This window comes from Crocodylus siamensis, chromosome 12 (assembly GCF_052110815.1).
Source record: "Crocodylus siamensis isolate JL-2025a chromosome 12, ASM5211081v1, whole genome shotgun sequence".
Classification (NCBI taxonomy): domain Eukaryota; kingdom Metazoa; phylum Chordata; order Crocodylia; family Crocodylidae; genus Crocodylus; species Crocodylus siamensis.
In genome coordinates, this window is record NC_143406.1 from 37,077,649 (window position 1) to 37,096,310 (window position 18,662).

The window sequence follows — 18,662 nt, forward strand, 5'->3', positions numbered from 1 at the left end:
GATGGTAGACGACAGTCATTGTATTTCTCTCAAGTCTTTGGTCAACCAATTTAAAGCCCCGTTCATAAATAGTACCTCACTCTTACTCTGGATGTCTCATTCAGAAATCTTAAACTACTTTACGATGTAACTGAAGCATCATTATTTCCTTTTTGGAGGTGGAGAAACCGAGACAGTGAGAGGAAGTCACTTTCTAGTGTCATCCTAGACAAGTTCTCTGTCCAGCAGTCCGCACCCCCTTTGAGTGCAGCACTTCCTTACCTTGCAATCTTGACACTATCCTTTTTTAGATACTTTTATATCAGAAAATAAACAAAATTGTTAACAGTAGAAGTTTCCAGTAACAAAATTTGGTAATTTGATATCATGTTAATTGCAAATCCGATTGGGGAAAAAGGAATAGAAATTTTTATGAGTCTCTGGCTTCTCTGGCAGTGTAATATTTCCTTGATTCTTAGCAACAAACATTTATATTCTTAATATGTTATACCAATGATTCCTAAACACGAAGCCATATAGAGAAGCTACTGGGGCTTGGCTTATGCTATATAAACAATTAACAGTCAGTGGGCTTTTACTTACCTGAAGGTGAAAAAACAAAGCTGTGTGTTCAATCTTATTTCCCCCTTTTATACCTTCTGCAGTGGGAAATTTGACGTCAGACGTTTCATCAGCTATATTTGTAGTGTCATTGCACACACAAAAAAGAGAAAGCCACTCTCATTTATCTTACTCTTTTCCTGGTTGTGTGGTTTTTCCTGCATTACTAAAAGGCCATAATATGATTGACAGGTTGGATCAGACACTTGAGGAAACAAAAGGCTTATTAATTCTTACCATGGCCTAGGAGATGCCATAATGCAAGTGAATTATATAACACTGGCAGATGGTGGTGGTCTTCCCAGGGACAGCAGCAAGGCCTTGTCAGGCTGAACTTGAATAGCAAATATTCACACAAAGGAACGCAGCACCACAGTGAGCACTCAGTGCTGGTCCTATCCTGTGAAGATGATTATGAATCCTTGGTGAACGCCAGCACAAATCTCTTCAATCTGCTTTCCCTAGCACTGTGTATGTTTAAAACAAGCATTCCCAAAACAAAGCCTTACACTGCATACATAATGAAGGTGCTTTGTACCTGGTCTAGATGCTGTGGGGATGCACAAAAAAAGAAGTGAGAGAGGAATCCTTCTCTCCAGTCATGGGACTGGGTGTGGTAACCCTAGTGGGTAGAAGGCATCCTTTCCATAGGGCTGAAAGGGCAGGGCAGAAGTTCCTGATCCTCCACGCTTGCCTCCCACCAGGGTATTAGCAAACAGGGTGACTCCTCCTGGGCAAGGTTCCCTCTAAGGTGCGCGCGTGCACAGCTGTGCACAACTAAAAGTCTGGCCGCGCACAGCCTTTTCAAGGTCACGCTCCAGGAGAGGAGCTGAAGGTCGGCTCCTAGGTGAGGTGGGGGCAGGAGCCTGGTGCGGGCTCCATTGGCTCCGGGGAAGTGCTCCGCTCCCCTGCTTCGCCTCGGGGAGTGAGGACGCACGTGGCATCAGGGCCAGGGAGTGGAGCACTTCCTCAGAGCTAGCAGAGCCCATGCCAGCCCCCGACTCCGGCCTCCATCCCTGCCTTGCCTCACCCTGGGGAGGAGCCACTGCCTGCCCCAAGTGAGGCTCCAGTGGCTCCAGGACACTGCTCCACTCCCCCACATTGCCCTGGGGAGCAAGGAGGCATGTGGCATCTGGGGAGCAGAGCTGGGGAGCAGAGAAGTGTCCCAGAGCCAGAGGAGCCTCATTTGGGGCAGGCAGTGGCTCCTCCCCAAGGTGAGGCAAGACAGGGATGGAGGCTGGAGCAGAGGGCTGGCACGGCCTCTGCCAGCTGCAGGGAAGTGCTCCACTCCCTGCCTCTGATGCGGGGGAGAGGAGCTCCAGCTCCAGCCTCTGGGCCCAGCCTCTTGGCTCCAGCCTCCAGCCCCCTGGCCCCAGCCTCTCAGCTCCAGCCCCCAGTCCCAGCCTCCGGCCCCCAGCTTCTCTGCTCCAGCCTCCAGCCCTCAGCCCCCTTCAGTAAGTGTCCCACACCAGACCAAGGCGGTGCACTCACGGACTGAGGCAGCGCGCTCACGGACCGCTACTCCTTAGAGGGGATGTTGCTCCTGAGCTAGTAGGTTTAAAGCTTTGTGCCCAGAGAGGAGAGCTGTGGTCTTCTCAGTCTGCTACCCAACAGCAAGGACAAGCCCCAGCTGCCCTGAGTAGCAAGAACAGTAACCAGATATGAAACCAAGTGCAGAAGGGATGCTTGATGATTCCTAAAGATTCATTGCCTAAAGATCAGTATAAGGATGTAGCAAAAGAGGATTCATGTAAGAGAGAAAAGTATCTTCTTCAGGTGCACCCTGACCTGTGGATGTGTTTCCTTGCACACTTGAGACAATATGCATTATTACTAGGTTCTGCTTGGAAGGCGAATGGGTGATAACCATGAACTTGAGAATGCTTAATGATCCAGAAGTTACAAATGAGCCTGTGCAAAATAAAAAATTAATAACAGACAGGTTTCTGCCAATTCTCACAGCAAACAGCTCCTAACTCTGCATTCTGAACTCAATAGGACTGCCGGTGTGGGAGCAAAGGTGTCAGTCAGCATCTTATGCTGTTTGGCAGGTGACTGTGTTTTCTTCTCTAATTTTCAGTTCCTGATCTCAAGTGAAGAGTTGAGTGTTTGAAACTTGGATTCTTCATATGAAATATTGCTTTATTTTTTTTTTTTAATATAATGGCTGTATTTAATACAAAGAACAATAATCGCTTTATTTGGAGAGCTGACAAATCAAATGCGGAGTTCACTTAATGGTCAAAGAAAACTATTTTTCTGAATGTCAAATTCCTGTTTCCCATTCAAAGGTTGTACAAAATGTCCTGCCTAAACCTGTTTGCTTGAAACATACCTTTTAAAGAAAAGGAGTCTAAAGAATTTTGGCATATGATGAGAAAATACAGTTCTGGATAAAATGATAGTTGTTGCATTCAACTATTCCTTCTTTGTGTTGGCTGTGTGTGAATGGTGCTAATTCTTTATGTAAATCTTTGTCTTTCAGTAAAGAATAGCTCCAAATGAGACCTCAAAGGAGGCACAAGCATCAAATTTAGATAAAATCAAAAGTAAATAAACTAACTCTGTGGTTGGAACTTGAACCTTTTTTATAGGTGTATGATAACATGGGATTTATTTTCAACTTGAGCTAGTCAAGGAAAGTACCAGCCTTCCCCAAGTTCTCACTGGGCGCATCTACATGAGACATTTTACTAAGCAGTAGAGCAAATTACTACTCAATTAGTGTCACCATCTACCTGTGCAGATGCTTACTAGGTAGTAAATTGCTCTACTCAGGAGTTAATTTGCTACCTGTACATACAAGTAGCAAATTAACTCCCAAGTAGTTACTGTACAGTAACACGTATAGACACTGACCAGGAGCAAATTTCCTCCTAGTCAGCCCCACCACCAGGGGCTACCCACAGCCCCAGGGCCACAGGGCTGGGAGCTTCTCCAGTGCTAGGGATGGGGTGGCTCTTTACCTGCTCCAGCCCTTGGCCCTTAACAGTCTGCAAGTACACCAGGCCATGGGCCATCTGTAGCCAGCCTCTGGCCACTGCATCTCCCAGCAAAGGCCCCAGGCCAGCCACAGCAACCTGTCCACACCCCGCAACTGGTCCTTGGCACTGCATCACTGCATGGCTGCCAGACCCATACTGTCACACTGCACTGGGTGCTGCAGGCACCTGCCAGGCCCACCAGCACCCTGGGCTATCTGCAGCCAGCCTCTGGGCAATGGGTCCTGCTCCAGTTGGCCCAAGGCCAACCAGAGCAGCTTGCCCAGACCCTGTTGTTGGTGCCTGGCGCAGCATCACTGAGCACCTGCCTGTCCTGCACTGTGCCCCTGCAATGGGCACTACAAACACCTGCCCAGGCGTGGTGGCACCCAGACTGTTGCATGGAGGCCCAGCAAGCCATCAAAGGAGCCATTCTGACATTTTCTCCGGAGAGGGACATGCTGCCTCCCATGGCTGCAACTGGTCCCAGGAGGAGACCGTGGACCTCATGGCACTGTGGGGCAAGGCTGAGGTCCTCAGCCTGTTTGCTTGGAACATGCACTCCAAAGTATACATCTCGAACTATGAGGGACTGTCAGGCCACATGCAGGAGTGAGGGCACAACTGGTTGGCATGCCAGTACCGCATAAAGGTCAAAGCCTTGTGGGTACACTGGTTCATCTCTAACGGCAACTGCTGGTCGGGAGCTGCCTGAAAGTTCACGCCCTTTTTGTGGAAGTTGGACAACATCCTTATACCCTGGGATCCTAGCCAGAGTGATGCCATCTACTCCAGCACGGGTGGCCTGCCCAAGCTTCCACTGGGGCCTGGCACCCATGGCAACACGACACCGGGGGAGGGCCCCTCAGGGTGGCAGGAACCTGTCTTGCTGCGCTTCCCTCCCCCACCTACCCACCTCATCATGCAGCTCTGGGAGCCTCAGCCAGTGCCTGCCCTGCTAGCTCTGGGTGCATAGCCCCATTTGGGAGGCCAGGCCACCTGCATCACCAGCCTCAGTAGCTCCAGCTCCTCCCTGAAGAGGGCCCCTGACTGGGCAGTCAGGCACTGTGCCCCAGTACACCACCAGGAGCCGCACATCCTCACTGCCACTGGGGACTGACTCAGGCCATGAGCCGTGTCTGCCGCATCCACCTGGTAAGCCCCTGGTAGGCCCTCCCAGCCCCTGCCACCACTGCCACTGCCTGCTTCTTCCTGCCTGGACTGGCCATACTCCCCTGGCCCCTAGAGTCTCCCCCTCACAGCATGCAGGGAGGCAGGAGACAGTGCAAAACTTTATTGAGCAGCCTGTGCCCCCTCATCTAGGCAGGCATGGACCTCTCACATGGAGGAATGCATCAATGCTGGTAGTGATATCCTCGGCTGTGGAAGGCAGGAATGCATAACACAGCCATAGGTAGCCCTCCAGTTGGTGACAGAGGTTGTGGGGCAGGGTGGGCTTGCCCTCTGCACCATTGAGGCTCAGGGGCCCACGCTAGGTTCTCAGGTGCACTTGAGGGACCATGGCAAGCAATAGCAACAGGTCATGGTGGGTTGGGCACCCCTCAGCTCATATGGCCTGCCTGAGACACTCTTAGCAGGGGCATGCTTGAGGCATGGAGCTGGCACAGCAGGGGGCTGGCTCTACCAGCTCTGTGTCCCAGTCAGCCAGGAGTCCCTCACCCCCACAAGCTCAGGCACCATGAGCTTGGCAGCAAGTCATCAGACAGGCTAGTCTGTAGGAGGAGAAGTTGTGTGGGGGGAGGGGGTAGCTCTGGAGCCATAGCAGCAGGTGTTGTCAGGAACCAGGTCTGTCCTAGTCTGAGAATGGGGTGGGAGAGGCAGACTGCCTGTGGCCAGCACCCAGCATTCCACTTGCCCCTGTAGAGATGTGGTGCTGTGGAGATGTGGAGCTTGGCTGGCAGCCACCTGTGCCAGGGCCTGTCTGGCTGACTTACCATGGTCCCTTGGCACCCATGCATGTATGATTCCCCAGTCTGAAGCCAGGCAGTGCACAGCCCCCTGGTATTAAGAATCTTATCTCAGAAATGCTGCAAACTCTCACAAACAGCCTCTTTCTCATGGCTATGTACGGCCTGCAGCTGCACATGGGGGAGAGGCACCAGTTAGCAGCCAGGATGCACCTTCAAGGTCACTGTCAGTCTTGGTCAGGGCCCTGCATATGTGCCAGCTCTGGCAGCACAGGGCCCAGGACTGGACCCAGCTGCTGGACAAGCTGGTCAAGGTGGCTGAGGAGAAGCTGGTGGAGTCACAGGCTTGGTGCACAAATGAAACCTTCTGTGAGTGGGAGAGGGACAAACATGAGGTGGCAAGGGACCCTGTGACAGAATGCCATCTCAGTTTCTCCCCACAATCTGCTATCAGGCTTATGACCTACCTGAGAGTTTGGTTACCATGGTCACTGCAGAGGGCAGAAACCCCTGCCTCATCTTTTCAAGTAACCCTGAATTGTAACCTGAACTTGATACATTCCAGAGGGAGAAGAGAACTTGCTTCCTTTGCTTATGTGACTGGTACCACACACCTGGGTGGGGGCCTAAACTCCCTATTGTTCTAAGCAATGACATCAGGAATGGTAGGGGGGATAGAGACCCTGCCAGTCTACCTGGAAACCAGTGATGCCTTTCAACTTGGTTGGCTGGCAGCCAACAACTGCTGGCCTTCATTGGATCACCTGATAATAAGATCTATATAAGATAAAGACTGCCCAGGAGGAGGGGCAGCAGCCATGATGAGGACTCTCAGAGAAGCTGGACCATCTGAAACTCACTCTCTCTCTTGAAAATCATAGTCAAGGAACTGCTTGCCTCCAAAGGGAATCTCCACCTGCCACTGGATGATACTTGAGATCTAACTAGATATATAGCTTTCAGTAACTCAGATGTGTGATCAAAGGCTACCACGCCACTGTTTGCTCCAAGGCATTTCTCTGATATTGCTCTACCCTGTACCCTATTCCAAACCTACTCCTTGTAACCAGTAAGGTTTTCCTCTGTACCTAGCATGAGAGACTTATTGAGAGAGGGTCTAAATTATGCCTTGGGGTTCCCTTGGTTCGGCTGACTAAGGGTGACCATTATTTGTGCTTCAGACTAAGGGAAGCACCCCAAGTTCTTGCAATAGGTTGAGTACTCCTCAAGGACTACTAGGCCTGTGTTTCCCAGGGGGCATAGGGCCAAAATCAGTCCAGACCCTGGGTGGTGGCTTGTGGGTGTGCTCCAGGAAGTGGGGTTGGACAGACATGAAGCACCCCTAGAGAGGCACTCAGGGTCTGGAAGGTGGTTGGGTGCAGTGAAGGTGGTTGGGCTCACAGCAGGAGCACCCCCTACTGGCCCACCACAGATGCACACAAGGTGGCAAGGGACTGGGCAGACCAGGAGCTCAGGAACAGGCTCCTGGCCCTGGAAGAAAAGCTAAAGACCCACGAGCAGCAGGCTGCCCTGGTGGCCAGGGCAGTGGAGGCCACAAAGGAGGATCACTGTGTTCTGGGCAATGTCCTGGTCCTGATAATTGCCTTCATGCTGCCAACTGCTCTGCCTCTGGCCCTAATCCTGCCTGGACCCAGGCAACCACCTGCTGCCCAGGAGCATGCCCCCCCCCCCACCACATGGGCCTGTGCTGAGGTGCAGCAATACCTCCACCACCCAGGCACTCCTACCTTGGCTCCTGCCCCCCAGACCCCTTGCCTAGGCCCAGCCCCACTGCTTACCTCGGTTCCATGCAGCCCCAGAGCAAGACCTGCCTGCAGTGGGGTCAGGACTCATGCGGGCCCTGTGGGCCCAGCTTACTGGCTGCAGGAGAGAGAGCTGCCCATGCTGGCAGAGCAGCAGCCACTGTTGCACCTGGGTGAGCTGCCTGCCCACCAGCCTTGCCACAACCTCTGCACCTGTGCTGGCCACCTGTCCCCAGGCTCTGCCCCCTTGGCACCACCACCCCATTGTCCCTCACCCTGAGACGGCACACACAACATGCACTGAACAGAGTCTACACAAGGAAGAGGGTGTTTTATTGGTGGTGGTGGGTAGAGAGGATGTTGGAGGGGCTCTGTAGGCAGGGGAGGGGAGGAGGGGAGAAGGGATTCTGTTGTTGGGGAGGGAGGGAGAGCTCTGTGCTTGTGCAGGGGAGTAAAGTGCTTTTCTGAGAACTGTCTGCAGTGAGCATGGTGCTGAGGGTGCATTGTGGGGCTGGAGTCTGGGGCCAGCTGTCCAGGTGGCCTCCTGGCTGGCTGGGCAGGCACACAGGCAGCAGGGCAGAAGTGCACGGACAGCACTGGTGGTGGCATCCAGGTGTGTATCATCAGTGTCCCTGCTGGGGTCCAGCCAGCAGCAGCATGGTGGCAGGGGGCCTGAGACACTGCAGTGAGCCTGGGCAGGCATCTGCACCACATGGGGCGGGGAGATGCCAGGACGGAGACTGACTTTTAAAGATGGCTGCCAGCTGGAAGCAGCTGTGGCCAGAGCCTCCAACTCCCCCTGGCTGCTGCAGGGGGCCAGAGTGGGCAGGAGTAGACTGATGTCAGGAGCAGCATATCTGCTCCCAAATCCCCACACACGTAGATTCCTGCCCAGGGTGGGTTTATGCACATGTAGATGTTCCCACTATGTATTCAGTTCTTAGGTGCCCATGCTTATTTTTATGATCATAATCAAAGATTTGTTTGAATATTGGCTACATTTCTTTTGAGCCAAATTCACCTCTCTAGGATGGATTAGAGTTGGACTGGTTTAACACAATACACAACTGGTTGAATGAGCATCCTACAGGATTTTTCTGTGGGTCCTAACTTCTCTTTGTTGTGCCACACTAAACAAAGAAGATGGTGATGCCACTGACATAGACATTACCAAGGCATGATGGAATATCACTTTAAGAGGACTTGACACCAACTTATAAAAAGTCACTAGTAAAGTCACAATTCAAAAGAGAAATCATGCACAACAAAGGGGGATATTGTATTTTTTATTTGTTCTTGTTCTTTCATTTTTGATGCAGCTCTACACTTATGTCACAATCAAAATTCTTCTTGTGTAGAGAATACTTGTCCTTAGAATTTAATGATATGGAAACTTCCCCTTCACTGCACAGTTAGAGTTCTTCCTTGGTAAGATCCTCTTTGATTTCTTGAGAAGGAACCTTAAAAAAATATGACAATAAAGTCTCTCATTAGAGCCACTCACAAAAACGAAATTGTCCCAGTGGGAATTTGCTTTCCAAAATAGCATTTATTTTTAACTATATTGTGGGAACTGTAGTTTTTTAGCAAGACTCTTCTGTAGGTGAATGAGGTAATGCTGTTGTTACTAGGGCTGTGCAAAATGGCACTGTTCCTTTCCAACTTGAGTTTCGAGGTCTGGATGGAATAGTGTTTTGTATCAAATATAATTTTGAGTTGAAACAGCCTTACTGTTTCACTTTGTCGAAAAGTGAGGCTGTTTTGACCCTGTTTAGACCATTTCGCCATGGGGCTGGGCTGCCTTGCCATCCCCCACACTAGAACACATAGGAGGAGGAAAAAGCAGCTCAGCTGGGCTTCTTCTCCATCCTCTGTGCTAGATCATGTGGTGGGGCAGGGAAGTAGTCCAGCTGGGCTAACTTCCCATCCCCAGCGCAAGATCCTGCAGGGGGTGGGCAGGAAGCCCAGCTGGGCTTCCTCGCCATCCTTCACGCTAGATCACAAGGGGGGGGAGAAGAGAAGCAGCCCAGCTGGGATGACTTCCTATCCCCAGCTCAAGATCCAACAAGGGACAAGCAGATCGCTAGATCACACAGGGGGGTGGTGAGGCAGCCCAGCTAGACTGACTTCCCCAGCTGGATCTTGCACTGGGGATGGGAAATCAGCCCAGCTTGACTGACTTCCCATCCCCAGTGCTATGATCAAAGCGTTTTGACTTTCAAAACATTTCAACCTTGTTTTGTTTCAAGGCTATTTTGACAGCCTTTGTTTCATTTTGATTTTGCTGTTTCGATGTTGAAATGAGTCGAAACAGTGTCAAAATGAAACGGCCATCAAAATTCCACACAGCCCTAGTTGTTACTAAACGACTGGGAAGAACTTTCATCCATATGCTGGCTCTAGGGAAGAGTCTAGATAAGATACTGTTTTTGTGAAATTCTGATAAGCACTTGGAGAATCGGTCACTTTTACTATGTACTGTAATACACATGGAGATCTAGAAATTCTACTGAGAAAATGTGCAGGCTTTCCCAAAGGTATCTCAAAAGAAATTGCTTTTGCTATTTGTGACAACATCCAGTGACAGGACACAGAGAATTCCTTTGACAGGATTCGCACATCAAGTAGTGAGTCACTGCAGGAGGCCTACTGCATCCCATAGTTCTGTGTTGAGCAGATTTGGATGGTGTTCAGTGAAAACAGAAAATATGAACAGATGGGCTAATGTTGATCATTTCCCTACTAGCAAAGCAAAGCGTGCTTTTTGGATGGTATTTCCCAAACTGGCTCTTGGATGATGCAACATCCTTATACTTGAAACTAAAATAAAGCACCAAAAGACAGAATGCGCATAACTCTGTATTAGAGCAAGCACAGAAGAACGTGACATGTCCACCTACTTCAAATGCATCATGAGAAAACATTCACAGGAGCCAGTCCTCAGAGCCATTGCCCACATAGGCTCAGCAAGAAAAAAAGGCTAACTTGATCATTCCACAAGTCAGGTTCAGCTCTCCCAAATTAGTTGACCGGTTATCCACCTGTCTTCAAACTCTGAGAAATTAAGTTGAGTGGTGGATACATCCATTGACATTTCTCCAATTGCCATCTCATTGCTTCCCTACTCTTTGAGCAACTTCAGTAGCAAATACTGCCTGTTTCATCCCCTTTGACCAAAGAGGCCTTTGATTCTACTGCAAAACAAGTGGCATTCCCAATAAATGTATGGACAGCTTTTCTTTGCAGAAGTTAAGTGTCTCATGAGATTTATACATCCTTCTTGTAATGAAATACTTATAAATAAACAGTGGGAGCTGATCTAGACATCTTCCATATACGTAGTATGTTTTATCATAAGTCTCACCCTGATACATTAACTTCTTGCTTAAGAGACTAACTTGACCACAAGCAAAAGAACCTTTGACATAATGTGACTCTAGGGATGAAAGAGGGTATGTCTACACTGCTGTGCAGCTGTGTCAATCCAGCTTATATGGAAGCTCTCTTTACACTCATATTGGAGCGCTTGCTAAACTAGCTAACTTGGGTACTGATACTAGTCTCGTCATGGCAGCCTGGGCTTCAGTATGGGCAGTACAAGTCTTCTTAGAGCCCTGGATAGATACGTAGTGGTTGCATCCCACCCTCCTACAGCTAAATTGCTCCCAGTCACTGAGGCGTTTAGGAGCAATGCCACCTTGAATTGCACTGGAGACATTCTCAGAGCGCATAGCATTGAATCCTTTACCTTTCCTGTTGCTTCTGCTTTTGGCTTGCTTTGCTCATCTAAGAATTCTGCAAATGCCTCAAGGGTATGTTCCCCAGCATACACCACAACCTGAAAAGAACAAGTTAAAAATAGGGTAAAAAATTACTAATTTTGTGCATAAAAAAATCTGAAATCAAAATACAGCAAATACAGGGATTCCTGAATTATGCAGGTTCAATAGACTTTGACTTTTGTGTTCAGATTAGAAAGCCAGAGGAGAGCCAACTAATACTAAAGCTAATTGGATCTCTTGAGGGGTGAGAAAGAAAAATAACAGATATCTCAAAGAAGGAAGGCCTCACCTTCAAACAAATAATGTCCCTTATCTTGTATCACTAAACCTGGGTCCTGCCAACTACTGAGATGCTGAGAGATTTAGAGTTCTCCCAGCATCAAGGGCTATCTTACCATTTTTTAGGCCTTTCCAAAACCTGTGTCCTCTGAAAGTCCAAAGAGGATTTTAAATGTGTCTTGTATCCAGAATGTAGTAGAAACTCATCTGCTTAACCCACACAAATGTCCATTGTTATCTGAGCATATTTTAAATTTCTTAAGACCCTCAGCCTATATGAATTAGCCTGCTTCTACTGAAATAAATGGAATTATGCTGCTTTACATAAGTGGAAAATCTGCCCTGTTTGAAGTCAAAGTACTGTATGGAAAACGTGAGTTCAAGAGAACTACACAGGCCCATATTCCAAAACATGGCACAATCCATTCAATTGAATACGTAAGGTTTAATTCATAGCTTCACAACAGGCCTTTCAAGGCAGCACGAGAGAGACCAGTGCCTGACGGTCACAAGTCTCTACACCAGTCCCAGAACATAACAGAAGTGGGGCAGCTGCTTTGGGTACAATTAGAAGGAATTTTCTTGTCAGAAGGATTTCGCCATGTTTTCTTTCATACTTGGAAGTTAAAGTAACAGCCAGAAAGCTACTCTTTACCCAGAGGAACATTCTTCATATCTTTTATTCTCTAACAATAAAACGATCCTAAGTAGATATTGATATAGACTAAGGAACACTCTGACCCCAACAAAATACCAGAGGTCAACTGGATATCCATCCACATGTTGGAAGTCAGATTGCATCAAGCACTGTAAGCGCTGTCACTTTTATTAAGTGGTGTTGACAACTGTCTTGGTGCTGTACAAACACTCCAGGCACATGGCTGCAGTCCAAGGTCCTTAGTGTCAAGAGAAAAGGAAGCAACAGCTGAAATGGTCACAGACTGTTGGGTGCGGACAGGTGTATTAGCTGGCAAATTAAAATTGTATGGGGATCACATTGACAGACTTGGGGGAAGGAAAAATGCTATTAGGAGAGTTAGGAAGGAGGTCACCTGGAGCCTGAAAGAAAGACCGTCCCAAATAGAAAGCACCATGTGGAGAAGGTGGGTTTGAATAGAGGGGGATGAGCACTTTTCACTCATGGTTTTGTCACCACATGTAGTTGCCACCCATAATGAGAGAGAGATAAAAACCACAGAAATATTAGATGGAAGGAACAAGTATTTGTCATTATGGTCACTGTGCTGTATAGTCCCTGTTCCTCTCTCTCCTCTCTGTCCGTCTATCCTCTATCAGTCAGGCACTGAGCAAGCTCCTTTGGTGCCCTGAGAAAAGGGGCAGAGCAGGGCAAGGATGCTATGGAGACCATTAATGATCCAGGAAGATGGAGTTGGGGGTGAGGGTAGGGTGGCAGAGTGTCACATGCCATGTCTGCACTCTGGCAGTAGTTGTCATTACTGTGACTGCTGCTCTGGCAGCACAGGTGGCTCAGGGCACTGTAGCAAGTGGACTGGCCCACCACACACTGGTTGCAGAAGCCCTGTGGTGCAGGCTCTCTGGGAACCACCCCTGGTGCCCCATTTGCCCCTTCCCCTCTCTTCCCAATATGCTGTTGTGTGCAGGGCTGCTCCTGCTTGGCAAAGACCTCCATTCTGTCTCCCCCTCTCTGGCCTTCAGGGCTGGTGCCCCTCTCCCTACCCCATAGTTATGCTATTGCTATCAGCTTAAGAGCTGGACACCATAATGCCATTTTAAGGCAAAACTGAGATGGCAGAGATTGGAAACTCTTTGGGACAAGTCCTGCATGTGTCTGTGCATATGTGCAGTGTGTAATACACTGGAACCTTAACCAGTGACTGAGGCCGTAGGAACTAGCCCAGTTATCATCCCTATTTGCAACAGCCTCGGGTACCAACTTTTTGATCATTTTTCAGAAAGTAAAATGTGTGATTAATAAACCAATACATCTTAAAAATGCATGCAGCATAGAGCATGGCTAATGGGATGTAGCACATATACTTTAAGGCTGAACACTGTACGAACAAGCAGGGCTCCAGTTCAATTCATTAGAAGTTGTGCTGGCAAAACCACTCTCAAAGAGATTAAATGAGGACATGTACAAATGTCTTAGAATTTAATTTAAGTATGGGGCATCAGGAGAAAAAAATGAAAAGCTGAGTAATGCCTTAATTATAACAGTGTCATAAAATTGAATTTTTTGGCTGCAACAATGATGTTTTTCTCTTCAATGAGATTATCTGCATGGATAGAGCAGTAAAATTATTTCTTTAATATTTTTCCCTTTCCTATGTCTCTTTTTCTGGAGTAGTTTCAGTACCTTACATAACATGCTGATATATTATGTAGCATATTCTAAAGGTAATCAGCAATAGCAACAGCTTTGGAGTGTATATTGAGAGGCATTTGAACACACTGCTGGCATAGTTTGTGGTACTGGAATGCAAAAAATCTGGTACACTTGCCTAGAAAAGAGTTTTCTGAAAGACCAGAGAATATGGCCCTTCAGGGGGTGAGACTTAACCCAAACTGCTCCAGTAACAGGATGAATGATGCAGTGAGGTAAATAAACTTGGAGTTATTTTCCATCAGTTATACCAAGCACACGCTGCACAATCCAGTCTCAGGGATTAGTACCAAATCATATCTGTAGGTTCACTTTGAATTTAGGGGATCTGCAATTTCCTCTAAAAATCAGAACTGGAACACAGGGCAGCTCAGGTGTAGAATCAGGTCACCCAAGACTCGACCCATAGCAAGTCCATCAATCCAGACCTGGGAAGTTTCTAGGCCTGTATGAGTACCTGATTTTTGTGTGGTGAGCATGGTAAGAAAATATCTTTCCCCTTAAACTCAGATTCCTAGCAGCAGTAAGTCAGGGATGCTCATTTTGAAATATGCATGGGCAAGGACCACAATTTTCTTCTCACATAGGTCATGGAATGAGGTGGGCCACCCAGGCTATGGCCCGATCAACTTTTAGCACGTTAATTTAGTTAGCTATGCAGTTTAAAAAATAGCTATACAGTTTTAACCAGAATGACAATTACACATTTATGGGTTATATAAATGAACATGCTAAAAGTTGATCGGGCCATGGCCCAGGTGGCCCACTCCATTCTGCGGCCTATATCTTCTCGCTTCACCACTGCTCTTCTCTCACTTACTTGGAGACCCTCTCACTTATTTGGAGACCATCTCACTGAAGGTTTCTCACCTGGTTATCAGATCCAGCAGGAAAGAGTCTAAAGAACGGATAGCGATCCAGCATAAATAACTGGATGTCATTTGCTGTGAAGTCTACTTTGGCAATGATTATGTCTTTGTGATTTTCATACTCCTCAGCCAGCTCATCCCAGATTGGGAGGAGTTTCCTGCACTCATGGGACCAGGGTGCATCTGTAAAAGAAAAACAGTTGTTCATAAATCTGGTATCAAAACTTAGTCTGTAACAGTCACAGAAATGCAGAAAGCCACAGGTGCAAGGTTTACCCTCCCCAACCAGAAACAATGGGGCAAATCCGAAAGCACGGTGAAGTGCATTGGAGTTTGACAGAGTGAGAAGCAAGAGGACCACAGCGACTTTCTCCTTCAGGGTTGAAGTAGCCTTGCAGCTTTCTTACACCCAGACACACCCATGTCCTTCTTCTGCTGCAATGCTTTACCATCCCACCATTTCAGAAGGAGGACGTTTTCAATTAAAACCCAAGTCTGGGTCATACTATGTGACTGGCATTTGTTTCTGTAATGAGCCAAATGCAAACTTCAGGGTTATTTCGTTGGGAGTTCTTTGGCTTCAGTGAGTCTAGGATTTCACCCTGATCTAAGCGTCCCCTCTTCCCCCCCCGTATTGGGGAAGAAGGTGGGTTCAACTTCTAGATCCAAATTTGCAGGTAGGGCACCTCTACTTAGCATTTAAAGATGTACAGAAATCCCAGTGCACTCAGTGTCAAACCTCATGTGAACTTTTCAAATCTCTCTGATCTGCAGAACCAGGCTGATTAATATGCTGAGAAATGGCTTTGCTGTGAGCTCCCTGTTATTAGTCTGGCAAAATCTATCATTTTGGCATTTCCATTTCTGATCTTGGGTACAACCAGAAAGTGAATAAGCAGCAAAAAAAGATGCTGATCAGAAAAAAAGAGGGACATTAACTGAATTTGTCTAAGCCTCTATGGCAAAAACTTTGCAAAATCAGTGGATCATGTAAAATTTCCTCTAGCTGCCGTTGACTTCCACTGTATCAAAATTGAAACCTGAAAGTGAGCCTCTTGCAGCCTTGAATTCAAAACTGGTATAAGTTTAGCTCCAAGGTGCTGGGTTCTCAGATTCTGGTTCTGGTTCATCTCTATTTTATTTGCAACCATTTACTCTGCCCTAGTTTCCTTTTCTAAACAAGTAGTTCAGCAGTGATGGCCAAACATTTCTGGATGGGTTTTAATGTACTTAGAACTGCTGATCATAATACTGCTGAATCAACCCATTCATAATAAAAACAAATAGGCAGGGCCCTAACAAGCCGTCTTATGACTTTGCTAGAGAGGATGACATGGATAACTGAGATTGTCAAAGGCAAGTCTTTTATTAGCTCAGTAATGAAATACTACTTACAAAATGTATCTCTGGAAGCTGCAAAACACCATACACAAATAAGGAAAGAGAGGCAATAGAGTACACAAAGCTCCATGTATTTGTCTTGCTTTCTGACTCAGCTTACATAAATCAGGGAAGGCTGGAAGGATGTCTTTCATATATCCAATTAAAAGTCAAAATAGATGTTCCTGTTTCAGGGAATGTGCCACAAAAGGTATACCTGGAAGCAGAACAAGTCAGAAAACCCTAGCAATCCGGTATTTCTGACATTGTCACTGAGTCACATCTACGTGAGACGATCCTGCACAGTAGCAATGAGCTACTGCTCAGCAGCCAATTGCTACTGCACAGTAGTGTTGGGAGGTACTAACTGTGACGTGACACTACGGCACAGTAGCAATGAGGTACTGTGCAGTACCATCAAAAAATGGTGCAGGGCCGCTACTGCACAGTAATGCTGGTTACTGCACGGTCATTCAGTACTTGGTTATGCAAGTACTAAATGACTGCACACTGCACAGTAACAGTTCCTCAATCCGCTGCTCATGTAGATGTGGCCAATCCTCTCCAAGGATTGCCACCTTGTTGTGGTGGAGAGCCTTGTGTGTTCCAGTGACCCCGAGAGCGATGCTGTCTGCAGCCCATGCTCCTGGTAGGGCCACCCATGGCGGTAAGGTCGAGGTGGAGGTTCCAGACAAAGAGCAATCCCAGAAGTCCTCAACAGCAGAGCAGGTGGAGGAAGGCTGTGGCCCCAATGGCTGTGAAGGTGGAAGAAGGCTGCAATGGAGAAGTGGCCCCAGTTGTTGTGGTTCGCCATGCCACTGAATCCAGCCACCAACTGCCAAGGCCGTGTGGACCTGTCTGCATACCAAAGTCCCCATGCTAAATATGCCATGCACTGACTTCCATCAGGTCCAAAAGCCCTGTGACAATGGAAGATTGGCAGGAGGCGCAGGGCTGTGATACCCGGAGGCCCCCAGCCAAGAATCTGCACACAGGTGGCAGATGCACGATGGTCGTCAGGCACCTGTGTCTACAGGGTGTCCTTTGGCAGCTGTATCCACAACTGAAGAGCCCTTTTTAGAATACCCTTTGCTCACCCCAACGGAGAGGGGGCTAGAAAAGGTGTCCCCAAAATAGGCTGTCCTATCCCTCCTGGCTGGGAAAGCACGCCCAGCAGGATCACCATTCCCGCGGTCAAAATAAGAAAAAGCTAAACTTTGGAACCTGGAATGTGAGAATGCTCATCAACAACCCAAAGAGCGATCGCCTGGAAAGATGAACTGCCATTGTGGCTCGGGAGTTCGGAAGACATGACATCGACATCACTGCTCTCAGTGAAACCCAGCTCACTGGGTTTCAAAGCTCGCAGCTCTGAAGTACCCTGGACAGTGGGAGGAGTTCCAGGCCCAGTCGTATAGTGCACTGGAGCAGGTCCCTACTGCTGATGACATCTCCATCCAGGCACACTGGGAGCAACTCAAATCCGCTGTCCAAGACACCTGCACCCAGACTACTGGGTTTCTGTGCAGTCCCAGCAGCACACAGGTTGTTTCTAACCCTACTGTGCCGTAGCCTGTGCAGTAGCATTGGCATCACAGTTCATACCCGCAGATGCTATGTCACCATAGCAATGAGCTATGGTGCCATAGCTTGTTGCTACAGTGGAGAAGCATCTCGTGTAGATGCACCCTTAATGTAGAACATTTGGTTTGATGCAGAAGAACAAGCTGTCACTTTCACATTAAATCAATCATGTTAAAACTGTTTGATCTCTGAACAACATAGAGTGATACTCACAGAACATCACAAACACGTTCTTTGTCTTATTAAAGGCAACCTGATTGAAATTCTTCCCTACAAGCACCTTGACAGGATTCTTGTCCCAGTCTTCTGGAATCTCTTCACTAGACACATGTTGCTGATCAGAAACAAAAGCACAGATGTGAAGAAGCCATGTTTCCATTCAGGTTAATGAGAGTCTGGTTGGACACATGTCCACACGTTGTGCACCTTCTTATAATACTGGGAATCACCTGTTTCACGCCATGTGCAGCCAAGCACAAGTTATTTGGAAGTTGTGTCCTGAAATCTGGTTGCATGACAGATAACAACTAGAATACTACAGAGCAGGCTTATTGTAATGTAGAAAAAGCAAGGTGGCTACTTAATGGGGCGTATGTTCTTGTTTAACTCTCGTTCCCCTCCACATGGCTTCTGCACCCCACTGTATGTGAGCTGGACCCTTATTTTTTTCCTTTTTGCACCATGCAGCAGCAGATTCTTTAGGGTCAGTTCTGGAGCACCATTCCAAATCTGCTGTGCATGGAGAAGAGAAACCAGATCCATAAAATGTTAAGTCTGGTAGGACTCTCTTCCTTAGATCTCAAACTCTCTCTCTCTTTGGTGACAGGCTGGGCACTTAATAGCTCTCCCCACAATCTCAGAGATCTTTATTAGTCTCCATTAAGCTTTATACCACCATATTTGAGCAGGAAAATATTATCCCCCATGCACAATTTCTGGAAAACTTGAGAAACAGAGTAAGTTTAGTGCCCTTATATTCAAAGCAGCCTAAATGCCAGTCAAAGTTAACTGAAATGAGATGTTCTCATCACCCTCCAAATCATGTCATAAGAGACTCTACCAAATACCAGCCGTAAGAACAAGGACAGTACATGTGGCATATAAATGACACTACCTTTGTTTGTAATATAC

At 47.6% G+C, this 18,662-nt stretch overlaps 1 protein-coding gene across 1 annotated transcript in view; it reads right to left on the reverse strand.

The window, feature by feature from the left end:
* Window positions 1–8,570: 8,570 nt before the first annotated feature.
* The window catches only part of PDILT (protein disulfide isomerase like, testis expressed), a 39,110-nt gene continuing 29,018 nt past the window's right edge, over window positions 8,571–18,662 (reverse strand). Inside the window, exons 8-11 of the mRNA XM_090023394.1 lie at window positions 17,745–17,865; window positions 14,569–14,750; window positions 11,021–11,110; window positions 8,571–8,732 (exon numbers count right to left, since the gene is read on the reverse strand). Of these exons, the coding sequence (XP_089879520.1) occupies window positions 8,685–8,732; window positions 11,021–11,110; window positions 14,569–14,750; window positions 17,745–17,865 (441 nt within the window). The 3' untranslated portion in view covers window positions 8,571–8,684. The remainder of the gene's footprint in view (window positions 8,733–11,020; window positions 11,111–14,568; window positions 14,751–17,744; window positions 17,866–18,662) is intronic.